At 41.8% G+C, this 16,243-nt stretch overlaps 1 protein-coding gene across 1 annotated transcript; it reads left to right on the top strand.

Annotated features, from left to right (window-relative positions):
* The first annotated feature begins 988 nt into the window (after window positions 1-988).
* On the top strand, window positions 989-9,256 carry ATP5MG (ATP synthase membrane subunit g). Its single transcript, XM_024751805.1, has 3 exons — window positions 989-1,137; window positions 6,947-7,107; window positions 8,405-9,256. Exons 1-3 carry the CDS (start codon window positions 1,086-1,088, stop codon window positions 8,501-8,503), a joined length of 312 nt encoding a protein of 103 aa, XP_024607573.1. The 5' UTR covers window positions 989-1,085; the 3' UTR covers window positions 8,504-9,256.
* The last annotated feature ends 6,987 nt before the right edge of the window (window positions 9,257-16,243 follow it).

The following is a 16,243-nucleotide window of genomic DNA, read 5'->3' on the forward strand; positions in this document are numbered from 1 at the left end:
CTTCTCTGGAGTATCAGGCAACTGAATCGCTCCTTCACTGAAGCGCTGTTATTGACTCCTTGATGTCACTCCTAATTTTTCATTCCACCTCTAACCATTCCATCAATCAGAGTTTTACTTCTACTCAGGCTTCCCCGGGTCCATTACTTATTGTTTTTCTCATCAAATGCCACATCCCTACGTATATCTTTCCTTCCAGTCATATTAACTATAAAGTTCAACTCCGTAGGACACAGCTGTTCTGTTACGCATCAACCCAAGGATCTCCTTCTCTAGGAAGTCTTCCCAGATCAGCACCACGCCCAATCCGATACTAATGCCTCTTCTCTGTTTACATTGCAACCTCATCAGATCCCAACTCTGCCACTCACTAGCTCCTGTGGCCATTTACCAATGCCAGTCTTAAATGGGCACACTACCTAACACACAGGCTTTCTTTAAATTCCAAAATGCCTGACAGACTGAAGGCCCTCAGTAAATGTGATTTTGTTCCTTATATCCCCGTAGTTCCTTGCGGCTGGTTAGGGAATTAGAGGAATTGGATTCCAATCCTAATACAGGATGCGGGGGAGACCAGGATTACACCTAACTGTCCGTGTTTGGCCTAGGACCCACCCTCTCTGCCTTTGTAAGGCGATCATGTTGGCCTAGAAAAGTCGCAGCGGTGCCTTCCAGCCCTAACTTGCCTCGTTCTCTCTGAAAAGCTGCAAAATCACCCTGCGCAAAAAAAAAAAAAAAGTGGAGGTCTGCGCCGCCGCAGGGCGCATGCGCCATCCCTCTCGCGCCGGCCTTTCGGGGACCTCCCTGAGCGGCTGCCCCAAGAAATGCCTGTTTCTCTGCGGAATTCCGTTGTTTTTTACGTGATCTCTAGTCTCATCTTCTCGTACCCACTTTCTCATCTGTGACTGAAGAAAATGAATTGGCCCACTGAATTCCGGAAAAATACTAGGACACCTAAATATCTTGGACCGGCGCGGAAAGGGGAGGCCTGACCTTGGAAGCGGAACGGGGTCCTGCGGAAGGTCCTTCCGGGAGGGTGACATTCAGCCGGCCGGTCGGCGCGACGGGCTTTCCGTCCTAGAACCATGGCCCGGTTTGTCCGTAACCTCGCGGAGAAGGCCCCGTCGCTGGTCAGCGGTGAGCGCGGCATCAGCCCGCCTACGCGGGTAGCCGGGCGGGTGGAGAGGCCTGCGAGGACCCGAGGGGAGGACGCGGGAGGCGATCACCCGAGCGGCCGGCGGGAGCCGCGGCGGGCACGGCCTGAACGTGGAGGCTGGGCGGGGGCAGGAGGCGGATTGGCGGCTCTTCTCTAGCTTTTCGCTGGCCAGGCCTGCGGCTTGGGTTCTGTCTACAACCTAGAGATTCTGAATTCTGACCGCAACAGCGAGCGGAGGGAGTGTGTGGGCAGCCGGGGCTGCCCAGCAGCCGCCGCCATGACGCCCTTCGATCTCCAGGAGGAGGAATAGAGAAGGGATGGCTCCGCTAGGAGAGCGTGGGAGACGGCAGGCAGAGGTACATGAAAGCACAGAAATGCGGCCGCATCAGCTTGTCTGCTTCTCAGTGGAGTATGTGGAAGTCTGCAGAATTTTTAAGGATGGGTGACCTTTGGAACGTTGCCTTTGTATTTTGTCCTGGCCAGATCCTGAGATACTTCGCCTTTAATCTAAGGGAATTTTTAGGTGAAATTGAGCTTTACGAACGAATATTCCTGCCCCGGTAAGCATAGGAAGGGATATTGGTAAGCAGCAATGTTTATTACCATAGGTTAGCGTTCGTGGGGATTTTCTGTTCGAAAAAGCTGGATGTATCCTTACTGATAGAACGCTGTGTTTCAAAACAGCCCTGAGTAGTCACAGCCCAGGGTAGTAATCTTATGTCAGTAAATATTTCATTTGTCTCCTGTAGCAAGCTATTCGTTTTATCCCCATAGTGAGATCAGTTAAGTAGACGGAAGCTTCTTCGCTAGATGTGCTATATTCTAGTAAGTGGTTGAAGCGCAGATCTCTGAACGGCTTTCGCTCAAATTTTCTTCGTTGTCTCCTCCCTTTTCTCCATCAGCAGTCGAACAATGAGTTACTGAATGCCTGACAGTGTCACATACTTTAAATACTTGATCCTCTTCTCCTACAGAACCCCACAGTCCACTACTATTATAAGTTTACACACTTTACCAAAGAACTTAAGTTTACAACTTGACTAAGATAAAGCTCTACATTTTTACATATGCAAGGAGAAGGAATAGTGGCTTGATTATTTGGACTTTGTGGTTGATTTGAGGCAAATTTTTTTAAATTTCAGGTGGATTTTTTTCTCCTACCAGGGCTTTCACATCTTTTCGGTGGTGCATCTTGGGGAATTGCAAACTAATTTTAATGATAATTTACAAAAAGAAAAGTAATGTGAAAATAATTATGAAATATATCAACCATTTCCTCTGTTACTATGAATAATTAAAAGATACACGTTGTTATTCTTCCAGAAGTACTCAGAAAGGAGAACTCAACTGGGGCCAGAATGTTAAAATGGAGCTGTATTTTGCTTCATAGCTTAACTCAGTGTATTAAATGTTAATGTTAAATATCTAAAATATTGCTAACTGTATCTGTTAATTCTCCTGGAGGACAAAGACACTTACAGAAATAAGTAATTTTAATTCATCAAACTTCCCTGGAAAGGTCATAGAGTCTGGGGGTTTTTTTTGGTTTTTGTTTTTTTTTCCTATTAACTAAACTTGAGACTTTATTTGGATTTCACCAGCTTTTTGAGTTAATCTCTGTCTGTTCCAGGAACTAGTCCAGGGTACCACAGTGCAATGAGTTGTCTATCTCTCTAGTCTCCTGTGTGACAGTTTCCCAACCTTTCCTTACCTTTCATGACCTTGACAGTCTCAAGATGTCTGTGTAGGTGTCTGTCTAGGTATCCTTTAGATATTCCCCATTTTGGATTTGTCTGGTGTCTTTGTCATGATTAGTCTGGAGCTATGGGGCTGTTGTTGTTTTTTTTTTTTCTTTGACCGCACCTCGCGGCATGCGGGTTTGAACCCGTGCCCCCTGCAGTGCAAGTGCAGGGTCTTAACCACTGGACCGCCAGGGAAGTCCCTGGAGCTATGGATTTTGAGAAAGAATACCACAAAAGTGAAGTCCCCTAATCACATATCATGATGTAAGTGATATCCATATAACATCACTAGTGAAGTTAGCTTTCATCACTTGGTTAAGGTAGTTTCACTAGGTTTCTCCTAAAGTTACTGTTTTTTCCTTTCCATACTGTATTCTTTAGAAGCAAGTAACTAAATTGGGGGAGGCAGGGGCAGGATTCTATCTCCTGTAAGAGGGAATATTTACATATATTCAAATAGAATTCTTCTGTGAGAAAGATTTGTCTCTCCTAACCCCATTTTTTTATTCAGTCATTTATTGTATGGACTCACATACATTCATTTCAAACTTTGTACCTCCAGTAGTACAGTAGTATGTTATTTATTTTGTTGCTCACATTGTTCCAGCTTTGGTCATTGAGAACTGTCACTTTGGCACCTCTGTCCCTTCGACATTCCCCTTTACTTTCTGGTACTACAAGATGCTTCAGACTTTTTTTTTTTTCTTCCCCTGCTATGCCACATGGCTTGCAGGATCTTAGTTCCCTGACCAGGGATTGAACCCGGGCCCCGGCAGCGAAAACGCAGAGTCCTAACCACTGGACCGCCAGGGAATTCTCCAGATTCATCTTATGTATCCTCTGCCCCAGCCTTAGAATTAGCCATTTCTCCAAGGAACCCTAGTTCCTTTTATTGGACAGTTGTATTTTGAAACTAAGATCTAGGTACTGGATATGTTCCTTGCCACTAGACTATGCTAGTCACCCCTTATTCATGGAACATAAGTTTCAAGACCTCCAGTGGATGCCTGGAACCACAGATAGTACTGAATCCTATATATGCTGTTTTTTCCTATACATACATACCTATGATAAAGTTTAATCTATAGATTAGCCACAGTGGGCTTCCCTGGTGGCGCAGTGGTTGAGAGTCCACCTGCCAATGCAGGGGACGTGGGTTCGTGCCCCGGTCCGGGAAGATCCCACATACCGCAGAGCGGCTACGCCCGTGAGCCATGGCCGCTGAGCCTGCGCGTCCGGAGCCTGTGCTCCGCACCGGGAGAGGCCACAACAGTGAGAGGCCTGCGTACCGCAAAAAAAAAAAATTAGGCACAGTAAAAGATTAACAAGAATAATAAAACAGAACAATTAAAATACTGCAGTAATAGTTATGTGAGGGGGGCTCTCTCAGAATATCTTATTGTACTGTACTCACCCTTCTGATGAGTGAGATGTTATAATGCCTACATGATAGGATAAGGTGGGGCAGATGATGTAGGCATTGTGACACAGCATTAGGATGGAACAGGGACAGCACGAAATTTCATCACACTACTCAGAAAGGCACACAATTGAAAACTTACGGATTGTTTAGTTCTGGAATTTTCCATTTAATATTTTCGGACAGTGGTTGACTGCAGGTAACTGAAACTATGGAAAGCAAAATCAGATATGGGGAGACTGTTGTACTAGAATATCATTGCCTCTAGGCCCTCTCAGTGGACAAGGAGGTGTGTGCGTATAGATATTCCTCTACTTAGAATAAAATTATGTACCAGTAAACCTATCACAAGTTGAGAATATTGTAAGTCGAAAATGCATTTGTTACACCTAACCTACCAACATCATAACTTAGCCTAGCCTACCTTAATTGTGCTCAGAATACTTACATTAGCCTACGGTTGGGCAGAATCACCTACCACAAAGCCTGTTTTAGAAAACAGTGTTGAATATCTCACGTAATTTATTGAGTACTGTACTGAAAGTGAAACACAGAATGGTTGTGTGTTGGTTGTTTACCCTCATATCACATGGTAGACCAACTGCAGCTTGCTGGCACTGCCCAGCATTACAAAAAAGTATGGTACCCACTATCGCTAGCCTGGAAAAAGATCAAAGTTCAAAGTATCATTTTTATTGAATGTATGTCACTTTCACACTGTAAAGTTGAAAAATTATAAGTTGAACCATCAAAAACTGGGGACCATGGAGCTTCCCTGGTGGCGCAGTGGTTGAGAGTCTGCCTGCTGATGCAGGGGACGTGGGTTCGTGCCCCGGTCCGGGAAGATCCCACATGCCGCGGAGCGGCTGGACCCGTGAGCCATGGCCGCTGAGCCTGCGCGTCCGGAGCCTGTGCTCCGCAACGGGAGAGGCCACAACAGTGAGAGGCCCACGCACCGCCAAAAAAAAAAAAAAAAATTGGGGACCATCTGTATATTCACCCATGGGTGTCTGTATACACACACACACACACACACACACACACACACACACACACACGACCATTGGACAATGTGGGGATTAAGGACGCTGACCCCCATGCAGTTGAAAATCCAAATATAACTTTACAGTTGGCCCTCCATATCCACAGTTCCACGTCCATGCATTCAACCAACCTCAGATCGTGAAGTACCATAGTACATATTTATTGAAAAACATCCACATATAAGTGGACCTGTGCAGTTCAAAGGTCAGCTATAGTTGTTTCTTATTGATCAATCTGTATATAAAACTAAACATGGGTTCATAATGAATGTCTCCAACTCTAATCCAGTACCACAAGGTTTGTTCTTTTCTTCCACATCTATAACTTCCCTCTCTTACAGTGTGAAACCTGGCTCCCATCATCCACCATTCATTTACTTATATTTTGTTCATCCCTTGTATACATGTAAAGGAGTTTCAAACTTTTTAACCTAAACTCCCTGAGAAACAAATTTACCAACTAAAGTACAGTGTTTGTGTACATTGTACTGATTTGTTTGTTTATAAAGAATAACATATCTGTATGTTGAAGATAATTTTAAAGACTGTTGACTGTTAAACAAGACTTTGTTCTCTTTGATGGCACCGTCTTACAGGCGTTGGCAGTTCTATTTAGAACTATCTGTTAGAGCTTTGGGTCCCCTTAAAGATTTACCCATGGCCCTAAGCCAGAGGATGATGGAGATAGTAACTTTAAGAGTAGTGAAATACCTAAATACAGGCAGTTAATAATAGGGAAAGTACCAGGAGCTTTGGGTTATCTGTCTTTAAGCAGTAGACACTTTATGGATGTTCATGTATTTGTGCTGTTTTTGTCATGCTGTCTTGTAATTTTTTATATAAAATACCTTTTCTTTTGCTGAAATCACTACCATAGTCTCACATCTACCCTGGTCGTTAAAAATTTTTTTTCCTGAAATAGTAAATACCTTGAGGAATTTCAGCTTAATAACAGTTAAGTTTTGGCTGCTTTTAACAATACATGTAGGCTTTATTTTTATTATTTGTGGTATTTTGAAGGAGGAGCAGCTGTGCTTTTGTTAATCCAGCACATATTGATGAGGATACCAAAAATGGGTGCTAATTGGTATAATTCTATCTGGATTTGTGGCCAATATAGTGACAAGTTTTAATCTTATTCTTAAGGATGCCATTCTACAGAGCTCCTTCCCTCCCCTTCTGCACCTCTTCCCTCCAAATTTTTTGGTCTCTACAAGACAATATGATTACATTGCTGCTGTCTTCTTGTTTTTGAACACAATTTCTGGTAACTTTATAGTTAACTAGATTTGCCATTCGTAAATGAAGTACTAGTACTCTGGTACTGGCCACTAGTGAAGTCCTGGCATAATTGAATGTGCTTATAGCTTCCTGCCTGATTGAACCGCCCTGTGACACAGGTGTTCTGCATCTTTAAAAGCCTCTGGTTTCCAGGGAGCAGCTTTGACTTTTCACACCGGGTGCACATTTGGTACAAGCATTGGATGAATGTGATGCATGAATAAATATTTGTGTCCAGCCCACACATCTGCTTCTTTCGGTCTCTAGTGAGTTCATCCTGGTTTTGTTTTGTTTTGTTTTCCAGCTGCTGTGACTTACTCGAAGCCTCGATTGGCCACATTTTGGCACTATGCCAAGGTTGAGCTGGTTCCTCCAACCCCTGCTGAGATCCCTACAGCTATTCAGAGCTTGAAAAAAATTATCAATAGTGCTCAAACTGGTAGCTTCAAACAGCTTACAGTTAAGGTAACTATGGGCTAAATGAAAACGTATGTGCATAAAAGAAAATGTCTCCCCTTGGGATTTTTCCGATTGTTTTGATTAATATATGTATTTTTCAGTGAGGCTGAAACCAACATAATGAGAGATAATCTCTTTTTTGACTGTGGAGAAAGATACTTTGTAATTTTGTCATCTGGGTTGAAATAATTGGGCTATTTTATGTCTTAGTTTCCTATTAATCTTATAACAAAGAAGTGATCATTTTTACTGGGCAGCTTTTTTTTTTCCTTTCCTATTTGTTTAGTGTACTAAATAGAATGGCTTGCTTTGCTGATTCTGTACTTTTTTTGTCTGTAGTCCTAAAACTATCCCCAATTTGGCCAAAAGCTCTCTTGGTCTATATCACAGTCAAGCAGCTAACACTCATGGAGGGTAAAAATACCAAAACCTAGAAGCATATAATATGATGTGAAGGGTGGAGATAAAATCTAAAGACTTAAGAATTCTAAAGAATTGGAACTTGAGGACTTCCCTGGTGGTCCAGTGGTTAAGACTCCTCTGTGCTTCCAGTGCAGGGGGCACAGGTTCTGTCCCTGGTCAGGGAACTAAGATCCCACATGCCACTCAGCACATCCAAAAAAAGAAAAAAGAATTGGAACAAATTCACTTCCAGGTGCTAAAAGGAAAAGGCCCAGTTTTGTTGTGGAAAGGTGTTTTTTTCAACTGGAGTTTCAAGATCCATATTTGTGCTTGTGTGAACCGCTGTTTTCTGGAACTGTGTGTGTGTACTTTTTCTCTTTAGGGCAATAAAACATTGATCTGTGAAACTAATTACTGAATACTTGGAAAGAATTAAACCAAATAATAAATGAATAAAAATTATGTCTAAAGGGAATGATAGAGCCCTTCAACTTTCAACAGATTTTCTTTGGCCAGACTGTTTCTCTGTTCAGAGACTTGCCTTCCTATAGCCATCCTTTCATATGAATGCCCTGTCTAAATGTGGCAGCTATTTCCAGGATGTGGGTTGTTTTAGGGCTCATAAAGTGTCTCATAAACTAATAATGAAAGGGTTAAGTCAGTTCAGGTCTTTAAAGAATGCTTTGAAAGAATTTATAAGCTCTGGCCTACTTACCTTACATAATTGAAAGTTCAAGGGTTCTCAGCAGTTAAAGTTAACATCAGTAATTCTTGACTTTGACTAAAACTCCCCTTTAATTTGAATAGCATCCTTATATTCTCTGTCACTTAATCCTGGAAAAGAATAGTTTTAAATATATAAGAAAAAAATGTACATTAAAATTTGTGCTTCTTTTTTCAGGAAGCTCTACTGAATGGTTTGGTGGCCACTGAGGTGTGGATGTGGTTTTATGTTGGCGAGATCATAGGCAAGCGTGGCATCATTGGCTATAATGTTTGAAGACCAGTCTTTGCTTTATTATTTGGGTGTTCTTGGACCATGTGTGAGCAGACTGCTATTTGAATAAAATAAGACAATGTGTCAGAATCAGTGTTTTCTCTGTCAAGCACTACATGGAAGGTCACAATTTCTCTTGATATTAAGTTGGGTTGTCTTTTGCTTTAATACATTAATACAGCTCTAAATGCATGTCTCTGCTTAGCCTGCAATTGGAAAGGATAGATATGAATATACCAACCTGGTACATATATATATGAGGATAGCATTTTACTTTGAAGTCTTGAAATAAATGATATTTAAGCTTAGTTTTAGAGAAGTTGGGGAAAGGCTTTGAGAAAACAAGAACTTGTTCCAGTAGGAGAAAAATAATACCATGTGCCAAACATGGTATATACTAGTTAAATCACCTAGTATAAAGAATACAATTTGGACTGTTTTTCTTTGCTAAAGTCAGAGAAAGACCCCTTTGACAACAGCTGTGTCTGTAAATTTGAATATAGCTTCCCCAAAAGAGACCAGCTGGGTGATATTCTGTGTGTCTTTGTAACATCTTTAACACTAGGACAGAGAATGAAAGCAATGACCTATGTTTTCAATTTAATTTTGATATGTTATTAATCTGTCTTTTTTTTTTTAAAGACCTACCTTTACAAAAATAAAATATCCTATAGATATTTAACAGGATTATAGTTTAGTATCGTCCGTGGGTCAAAATAATATATTATGTCCTGAAATAAATACAAGTGATTGGTATCAGTCTGTCATCTTGAGCCACTTTATTGGGGATTTGGGAGCGACTTAATCATTCATTGGCCTTTCCTGGGGTTATTACCATCTATGAATGTCTCGTTGGTATGTTTCTAAATCTGTTGTAACTCTCTTTGCAGCCACTGCACAACATGGAATACCAGCTGATGATAAGCAAAAGATGATTGCATATTGGAAAAGCATCATGGCTCACAATATAGTATTAATCCTTTGATAGTATTGAACCTTTATCCCAAATTTACCAACTGGTTTTGAACACTGCTGCTTTAGCCAATAAAGGGCACAGCTTTTCTTTGTGATAGGCAAGAACTCACCAAGGAGAGACTGCTACTCTCTGAACTGTGAAGTAATGCCTAACTTACTGCAGGTGGTCAAAACTGAAACTACCTCTTTTCAGAAGGCATTCAGTAACTTAAAATATGCATAGCAACAGACAGAAAAGACACTACTACAATAATGGTGATTTTCATGAATTTTTCTATTGCATATGTGAGTGAGCAGTGCAATTAATTTTTTAAAAATTTAAAGGTATGAGATCAGCTAGCACTAGTAAGAACCTACAGAGGGCAAGTCGATTCATGATATGTAATGTGACTTTATTTTAACTACATGGTCACACCAGAAAGTCCTCAAAATAAATGTTTACTACTCACTCCACTGCTACTTCCTCCTCCTTTGCCGTATGGCACAGCTCTGGTGTAGGGTGGCTAATAGTGTATGTACAGAATTTCCTTGGTTAAAATAGCAGTGGACTATGAAGCGGCCACTTGACTTCTGCAGGCCTGTTACTTTTTGTCCTCCTAAACCCCAAAAGTCTTGCCTCCTAGCAGAGAACTGTTCAGACTGTCTTTCACTGGATTTTTGCATGCCAGGTGTTTGCCACTAGCAACTTAAGTGAAGTTAAGTTTGAAGTCAGATATTTTTGGTGCACCTCCTAAATCCAGGTATGCTAAATGGTAGAAACATTCATGAACAAGACTGTTACCTGTTTCACAGAGCTTGATCTGGTGAGACAGGTAACTAAGCATGCAGCTAGAGTACCATGTGGCTTGTGAACGGAAACCCATTGAAGGACTTAGACAAGGCACAATCCCTGCCTTCACTTTGTATAGTCTAGCAGCAGCGGGCAATTTCACATCCATTAACAAAAGCTAGGGTAGAAATATGCATGGGGTGCATGTGGTCTTAAAGTTACTATACATAAATTGTCAATAACAGCAAAGCCTTCCTGAGGCTTGCATTTCAAGACCACATTGAATGTGATTCTGTCCACGTTGCATACTTAATCCTCTGTTCTATATGCCTCAGCATTACTCTCCTTGGATAAGCTTCTTTTTTCTTTTCCACTTATCTTTTATATACCTAAGTACATATTCTGCCCTGATTTCTAAGGATAGCTCAATATAATTTACTTTTTTAACATCTTATGTTTGTATAGCACTTTACATTTTCACTATCTCATTTAGCCCTCAACTTCCCTCTGAGGCATGTGGCACAAATGATAGACCCACTTAAGACATTTTTGATCAGAGGCATACTACAGCCACAGGAGTTAGTTTGTGCAAAAAATCCCCTGGTCAGTAATGTGTTAAGAAGTCAGGAACTAAGCTGCAGAAACACTCAGTGATTTGGCTAGGATCCCATGAGTAATCCGTAGAATCGCAAGTTGGGCCCAGGTGGTGATCCCATGTGTAGCCTCTGCCCTGCCTTCACTCCTTGTAGACTCCCTCACGTTTTTCATGGTTCCATTCTGCAGTGCTTTCTGTATATCCTCAGTCCTTTGCCCTACTGTCAAGCTGTTTAAGCTTTCTTGGCAAATCAGATGTCAGCCTACCTAATCTTATATAAAGTGATATCTAGCTTTGTGAGACTTAAGTATTTCCTAATTAATATGGTTTTCATTTCTACTGGAATACGAATTGGTATGATCAGGATGACTCTTGAGATAAATACAGTAGCAATTCCACCAGAGATTCCCTTACCAGGGAACTTAACACTAGGCCTGCTTACCAAATGAAAGGCCCCGATACTATTAAAATACTGATAAGTACATGCAAGGCCCTTGACAACATGCCTTCAGCCTTGGTGTAATCACATTTTGCTACCAACCAGGGTTTCAGCCACACAGCTTCTAACCAGTCCCCGTAAAAACTCAAAAGCTTTAAATCTAGTTTTCAGATTATGTACCCACTGCCCCTGATGGTTGCAGTTTTTTACCAGTCACCAGGCCACTCTTCTTTATTTCTTGATAAGTTTTTTTTCTCCTGGCTTTCTGTCATTCTACAAAATGGGTTCCGTCTTAATTCTTGGCCATTTCAACATACACGTGGATCAGTAGTTTTCAAAGTAAGGAAACTTGGTAATGAAAATTCTCAGGTTCTACCTAGGAACGGGGGATGGGATCTGGCAATCTCTGTTTGAATTGGCTCTCCGTTTAATTCTGATGCATGCTAAAGTTTGAGAACTATTGACATAAATTGTCCTTCCAACAAACTGGGCTCAGTTCCCTTAAGTCCAATGATTATGTCTCACCTTCCCTGGGCATTCATTCCTGTCGTTACCAAGGAATTTCAGCCACTCCATAGTTTCGGTTTCACGCATCCCTCTCTCTGACCACCTATAATCTTCCCAGCCCATTCCCTGTAATATCCCAGCTATATGAATTTGGAGTCACCATGACCATCAATAAATTGATGCTGCCATCTCCCTCACCACCTCGATGTCCCCTCTTCTCCCGGCTTATTTATGTTCCATGGTCAATCGGGATCACTCTTTTGAATAAACCCTGAACTTCTTTCCCTCTCACTCATTTTGTTGTCCTCATTTGCCAAAACCACATCCTCGGCTAAGTTTGCGTAGTCCGTACTTGCACCCATGTAGCTGAATGTAGCTGGGGGAAACAGCCAAGGTGGCTAATCTCACTTTATATTCATGATCAGAATCTTCAGATGGTACCTAGTACTACCTGACAACCACACTGTGTTTCCTTGGGCCACGGTTATTTCTGTGAGCAGATGACCTTGCTTACTACTTAACTAAGAAAACTACAGCAATTGAAGAACTTCCATTGGCTCCCACAGCATCATTCTCACAAACTGTCTGCACCCATAAATATTCTCCACCTTGCCTATACTAGATAGTTCATGTGCCTTTTTTTTTTTTTTCTCTTTCCTTTTGTTTGTTTTGGCCCTGTGGCTTGTGGGATCTTAGTTCCCTGACCAGGGATCGGACCCAGCCCCTCGGCAGTGAAAGTGCAGAGTCCCAACGGTCGGACCACCAGGGAATTCCCAATTCATGCTCCTTTTTAAAGCCAATCCCTCCGTTCAATGTCTGTGCTATCATTTCTCCCCTTTTCCTGTTGTTTTGTCTGTTGTTCCTGTGAGTGTATACACATCCCATCTTTTACAAAATTAGCCCCCTTTTGCACCAAAACACCTCAAAAGTTGTCAATATTCAGGGCCTTCCCTGGTGGTCCAGTGGTTAAGACTCCACGCTCCCAATGCAGGGGGCCCGGGTTTGATCCCTGCTCAGGAACTAGGTCCCACATGCCACAACTAAAGACCCCTCATGCTGCAACTAAAGATCCCACATGCCACAGCGAAGATCCCGTGTGCAGCAACTAAGACCCGGTGCAGCCTAAATAAATAAATACTTTTTGAAAATTACCGACATTCAGTGTCTCCAAATCCTGTTCTCCCTTCAACCCGTTCCAATCCAGCATTCATTCCTACCACTCCACTGAAACTGCTCTCTGACACTTTAAATGGGTCGCTTCTCAATCCTCATTTTACTTGCTCTTTCAGCAATATTTCACTCAGCTGACTATTTCCTCCTGCTTGGTGCACTTTCTGATAGACTGGACTTCCAGAACTTTCCTTTGGCCTTCCTTCTTCCTTACTTTTTGTTCACTTCTCAGTTTCCTTTTCTGGTTCCTCCTTTCCCTGGCAGCCTGTCTTTGGAGTATCCCAAACATAAGGCTCAGCTCTCTCGCTCTCTTTCTCCCTCTCTCTCTCATCATTCCACTGGAGATCTCATCCAGTCTCCTGGTTTAAGTGACGCCTCTTAACTGATGACTCTCAAACTTATAGCTCTAGTCCCTACCTCTCCTCTGAAGTCTAGGCTTATATGCCACTACACCTCCACTTGGGTGTTTAATAGACATCTCAAACTTAGTATATCCAAAGTGAACTCCCGATTTCCTTCCCCACCCCCATCCCAAACCTGTTCCATAGTTTTCTCCCTCTCAGCTGATGGCAACCCTATCCTTCCAGTTGCTCAGGCTAAAAACCTTTGGCGTCATCCTTGACTCCCTGTCTTTCATGTTCTATATCAATCCTTCAAAAAGTCCTATTGGTTCTACCTTCAAAATACGTCTATTTCTTACCACCTCCACCACTAACACCAAGGCGCTATCATCTCTCACTGGGATTGCTGAAATGCCCTCTTAAATGGCCTCCTGCTGCCAAGCTTGCCTGTCTACAGTCTATTTACATCAGTCAGAGTGATTGTATCAAAGTGTAAGTCATACCATGTCACTCCTCTGCTCAGAACCCTCAATGGCTCCCGCCTCAGATTTGAAGCTAAAGTCCTTACTGTGGGCCACAAGGCCCAAAAAGATCTGGCTTTCCATTATATCTCCGACTTCATCCCCCTCTACCCTTCTCCTTTCTCACCCTGCCCCACTGGCCCCCTTGCTCTTTCTCAAACTCACCAGGCAACTCCTGCCTTAGCACTGACTGGTTCCGCAGTTTGGAATACTCTACCCCAAGATCTTCCCAGGGCTGGCTCCCTCACCTCATTCAGTATTTTCAGTGTGGGCTTCCCCAAACATCCTAATTATAATTGCAAGAAACCTCCCTCCAAATACTCTTTTCTCCTACCCTGCTTTTTTATCCCAAAAGTTCAACTTCTAATATTCCACATGATTCACTGGATTATTATTTTACCTTGCTAAAATAAATGAAAGCCCCACAAAGGCAGAAATGTTTAAAAATCTATTTTGTTCACTGATACTATCCCAAGCTCCAAGCACATAATCACTCAATACAGATATGATGAATAAATTAATTTAGCCATTAATGAATCTATACCTTTATAAATGCTGTTCTCTCGGCCTTTACCCTCTTTCTACCTGTACATCTCTGTTCCACTTCGAGAAGTCTTTTCTGATTTTCCCAAACCGCTTCCCTTTCCCCTCCTGTTGGGCCTCTTCTAGCACACATCACTGTACCCTAATGACACATTTACATTTGTTTATTCCCCTTGCTAAGCTTTTTAAGGAAGGTACAGTATCTAATTCACCTTTGTAATCCTAGCCTATCCCATTATCTATCTGACTTGTCTATAGTAGGTTTTCAAACAGTAAAACAGCCAACTCTAGCTTACTGTGTTTGGTGCTAGGTTGATAAAACAGAGTTTAGTGGCAGTTTGCCACAGAGGGAGACGCAGGCCTAGGGGACTCATTTCCTGAAGGCCTGCAGGCTGAGACTGCTACAAAGCTGATGCCAGCTGAGTCACTCCTGCATCTCAACCTCTAACAATGAAACTCAGAGATCTCGATCCCTGATTATCAGCCCTTCTCTACTAAGCAAGGTTAGTGCAGTGCTACCTTCACAGAAGGCCTAGGAGGGAAGAATGAGGGGTGGGCAGCAGAAGATCCTTTACAGAAGACCTAGCCTGAAATCTGAAAATCCCAGAAATCCCTTAGGAACTGATCATCTTAGCTCCCTCTTTCTTTGCCACACCTGCCTTTCAGGAATTATACCCTTCGGAGAGCTGAAAGAAGCACATCATATATAAGTTTATAGCACCACGCTATTCCTCATAGGATTTACACATGCAGCGTATGGGTGGATTTTTTTTAACATTTTTATTGGGGTATAATTGCTTTACAATGGTGTATTAGTTTCTGCTTTATAACAAAGTGAATCAGCTATACATTTACATATATCCCCATATCACCTCTCTCTTGTGTCTCCCTCCCTCCCTCCCTATCCCACCCCTCTAGGTGGTCACAAAGCACTGAGCTGATCACCCTATGCTATGCTTCCCACTAGCTATCTATTTTACATTTGGTAGTGTATATATAAGTCCATGCCACTCTTTCACTTCGTCCCAGCTTACCCTTCCCCCTCACCGTGTCCTCAAGTCCCTTCTCTACATCTGCGTCTGCGTCTTTATTCCTGTCCTGCCCCTAGGTTCTTCAGAACCATTTTTTGTTTTTAGATTCCACATATATGTGTTAGCATACAGCATTTGTTTTTCTCTTTCTGATTTACTTCACTTTGTATGGCAGACTCTAGGTCCATCCACCTCACTACAAATAACTCAATTTCGTTTCTTTTTATGGCTGAGTAATATTCCATTGTATATATGTGCCACATCTTCTTTATCCATTCATCTGTCGATGGACACTTAGGTTGCTTCCATGTCCTGGCTATTGTAAATAGATATGGTGGATTTTTATAAGAATTATATGTTGGACTTCTTGCACAAAGTAAAAAAGGTTATCTTTAGAGCCTCGAAGTTTTAATGCATTCCAGTGTTGTCAAATCCAAAAGCAATTCAAACACTGTTGTGTGGTTTTGAATTATAGACTACTTGTTAAAATAGCTATTGTTTCCCCTAAGGATTGCCTGCATTTTTACCTTGATGTCATCTCACTTTGGGTCTCAAGAGTTTATGGAAGTTAATAAAACAAGTGAATAACTATAGTTCTGAGATAACAGTGAATTCTAACATGATGGTAGAAAAGTGATTACCACTTTTTTTTTTTTTTAAAGTGATCACCACTTTTGATGACCTTCAGGTGGAGTAATGGAACGAAAACCATGTAAGCCCAGGATTGTTGTTTTGGGGAGTTTTTTTAAAGTAATGTGAGGCAAATAAATATTGTCAGGAGTGATGTTTTGATCATCATTACTTTGCTTTGCTTGTTTGTTTTTTAATATTTAGTTAGTTGCACTGGGTCTT

This window comes from Neophocaena asiaeorientalis, unplaced genomic scaffold (genome assembly GCF_003031525.2).
Source record: "Neophocaena asiaeorientalis asiaeorientalis breed wild unplaced genomic scaffold, Neophocaena_asiaeorientalis_V1.1 scaffold479, whole genome shotgun sequence".
In the NCBI taxonomy this organism is placed as follows: domain Eukaryota; kingdom Metazoa; phylum Chordata; class Mammalia; order Artiodactyla; family Phocoenidae; genus Neophocaena; species Neophocaena asiaeorientalis.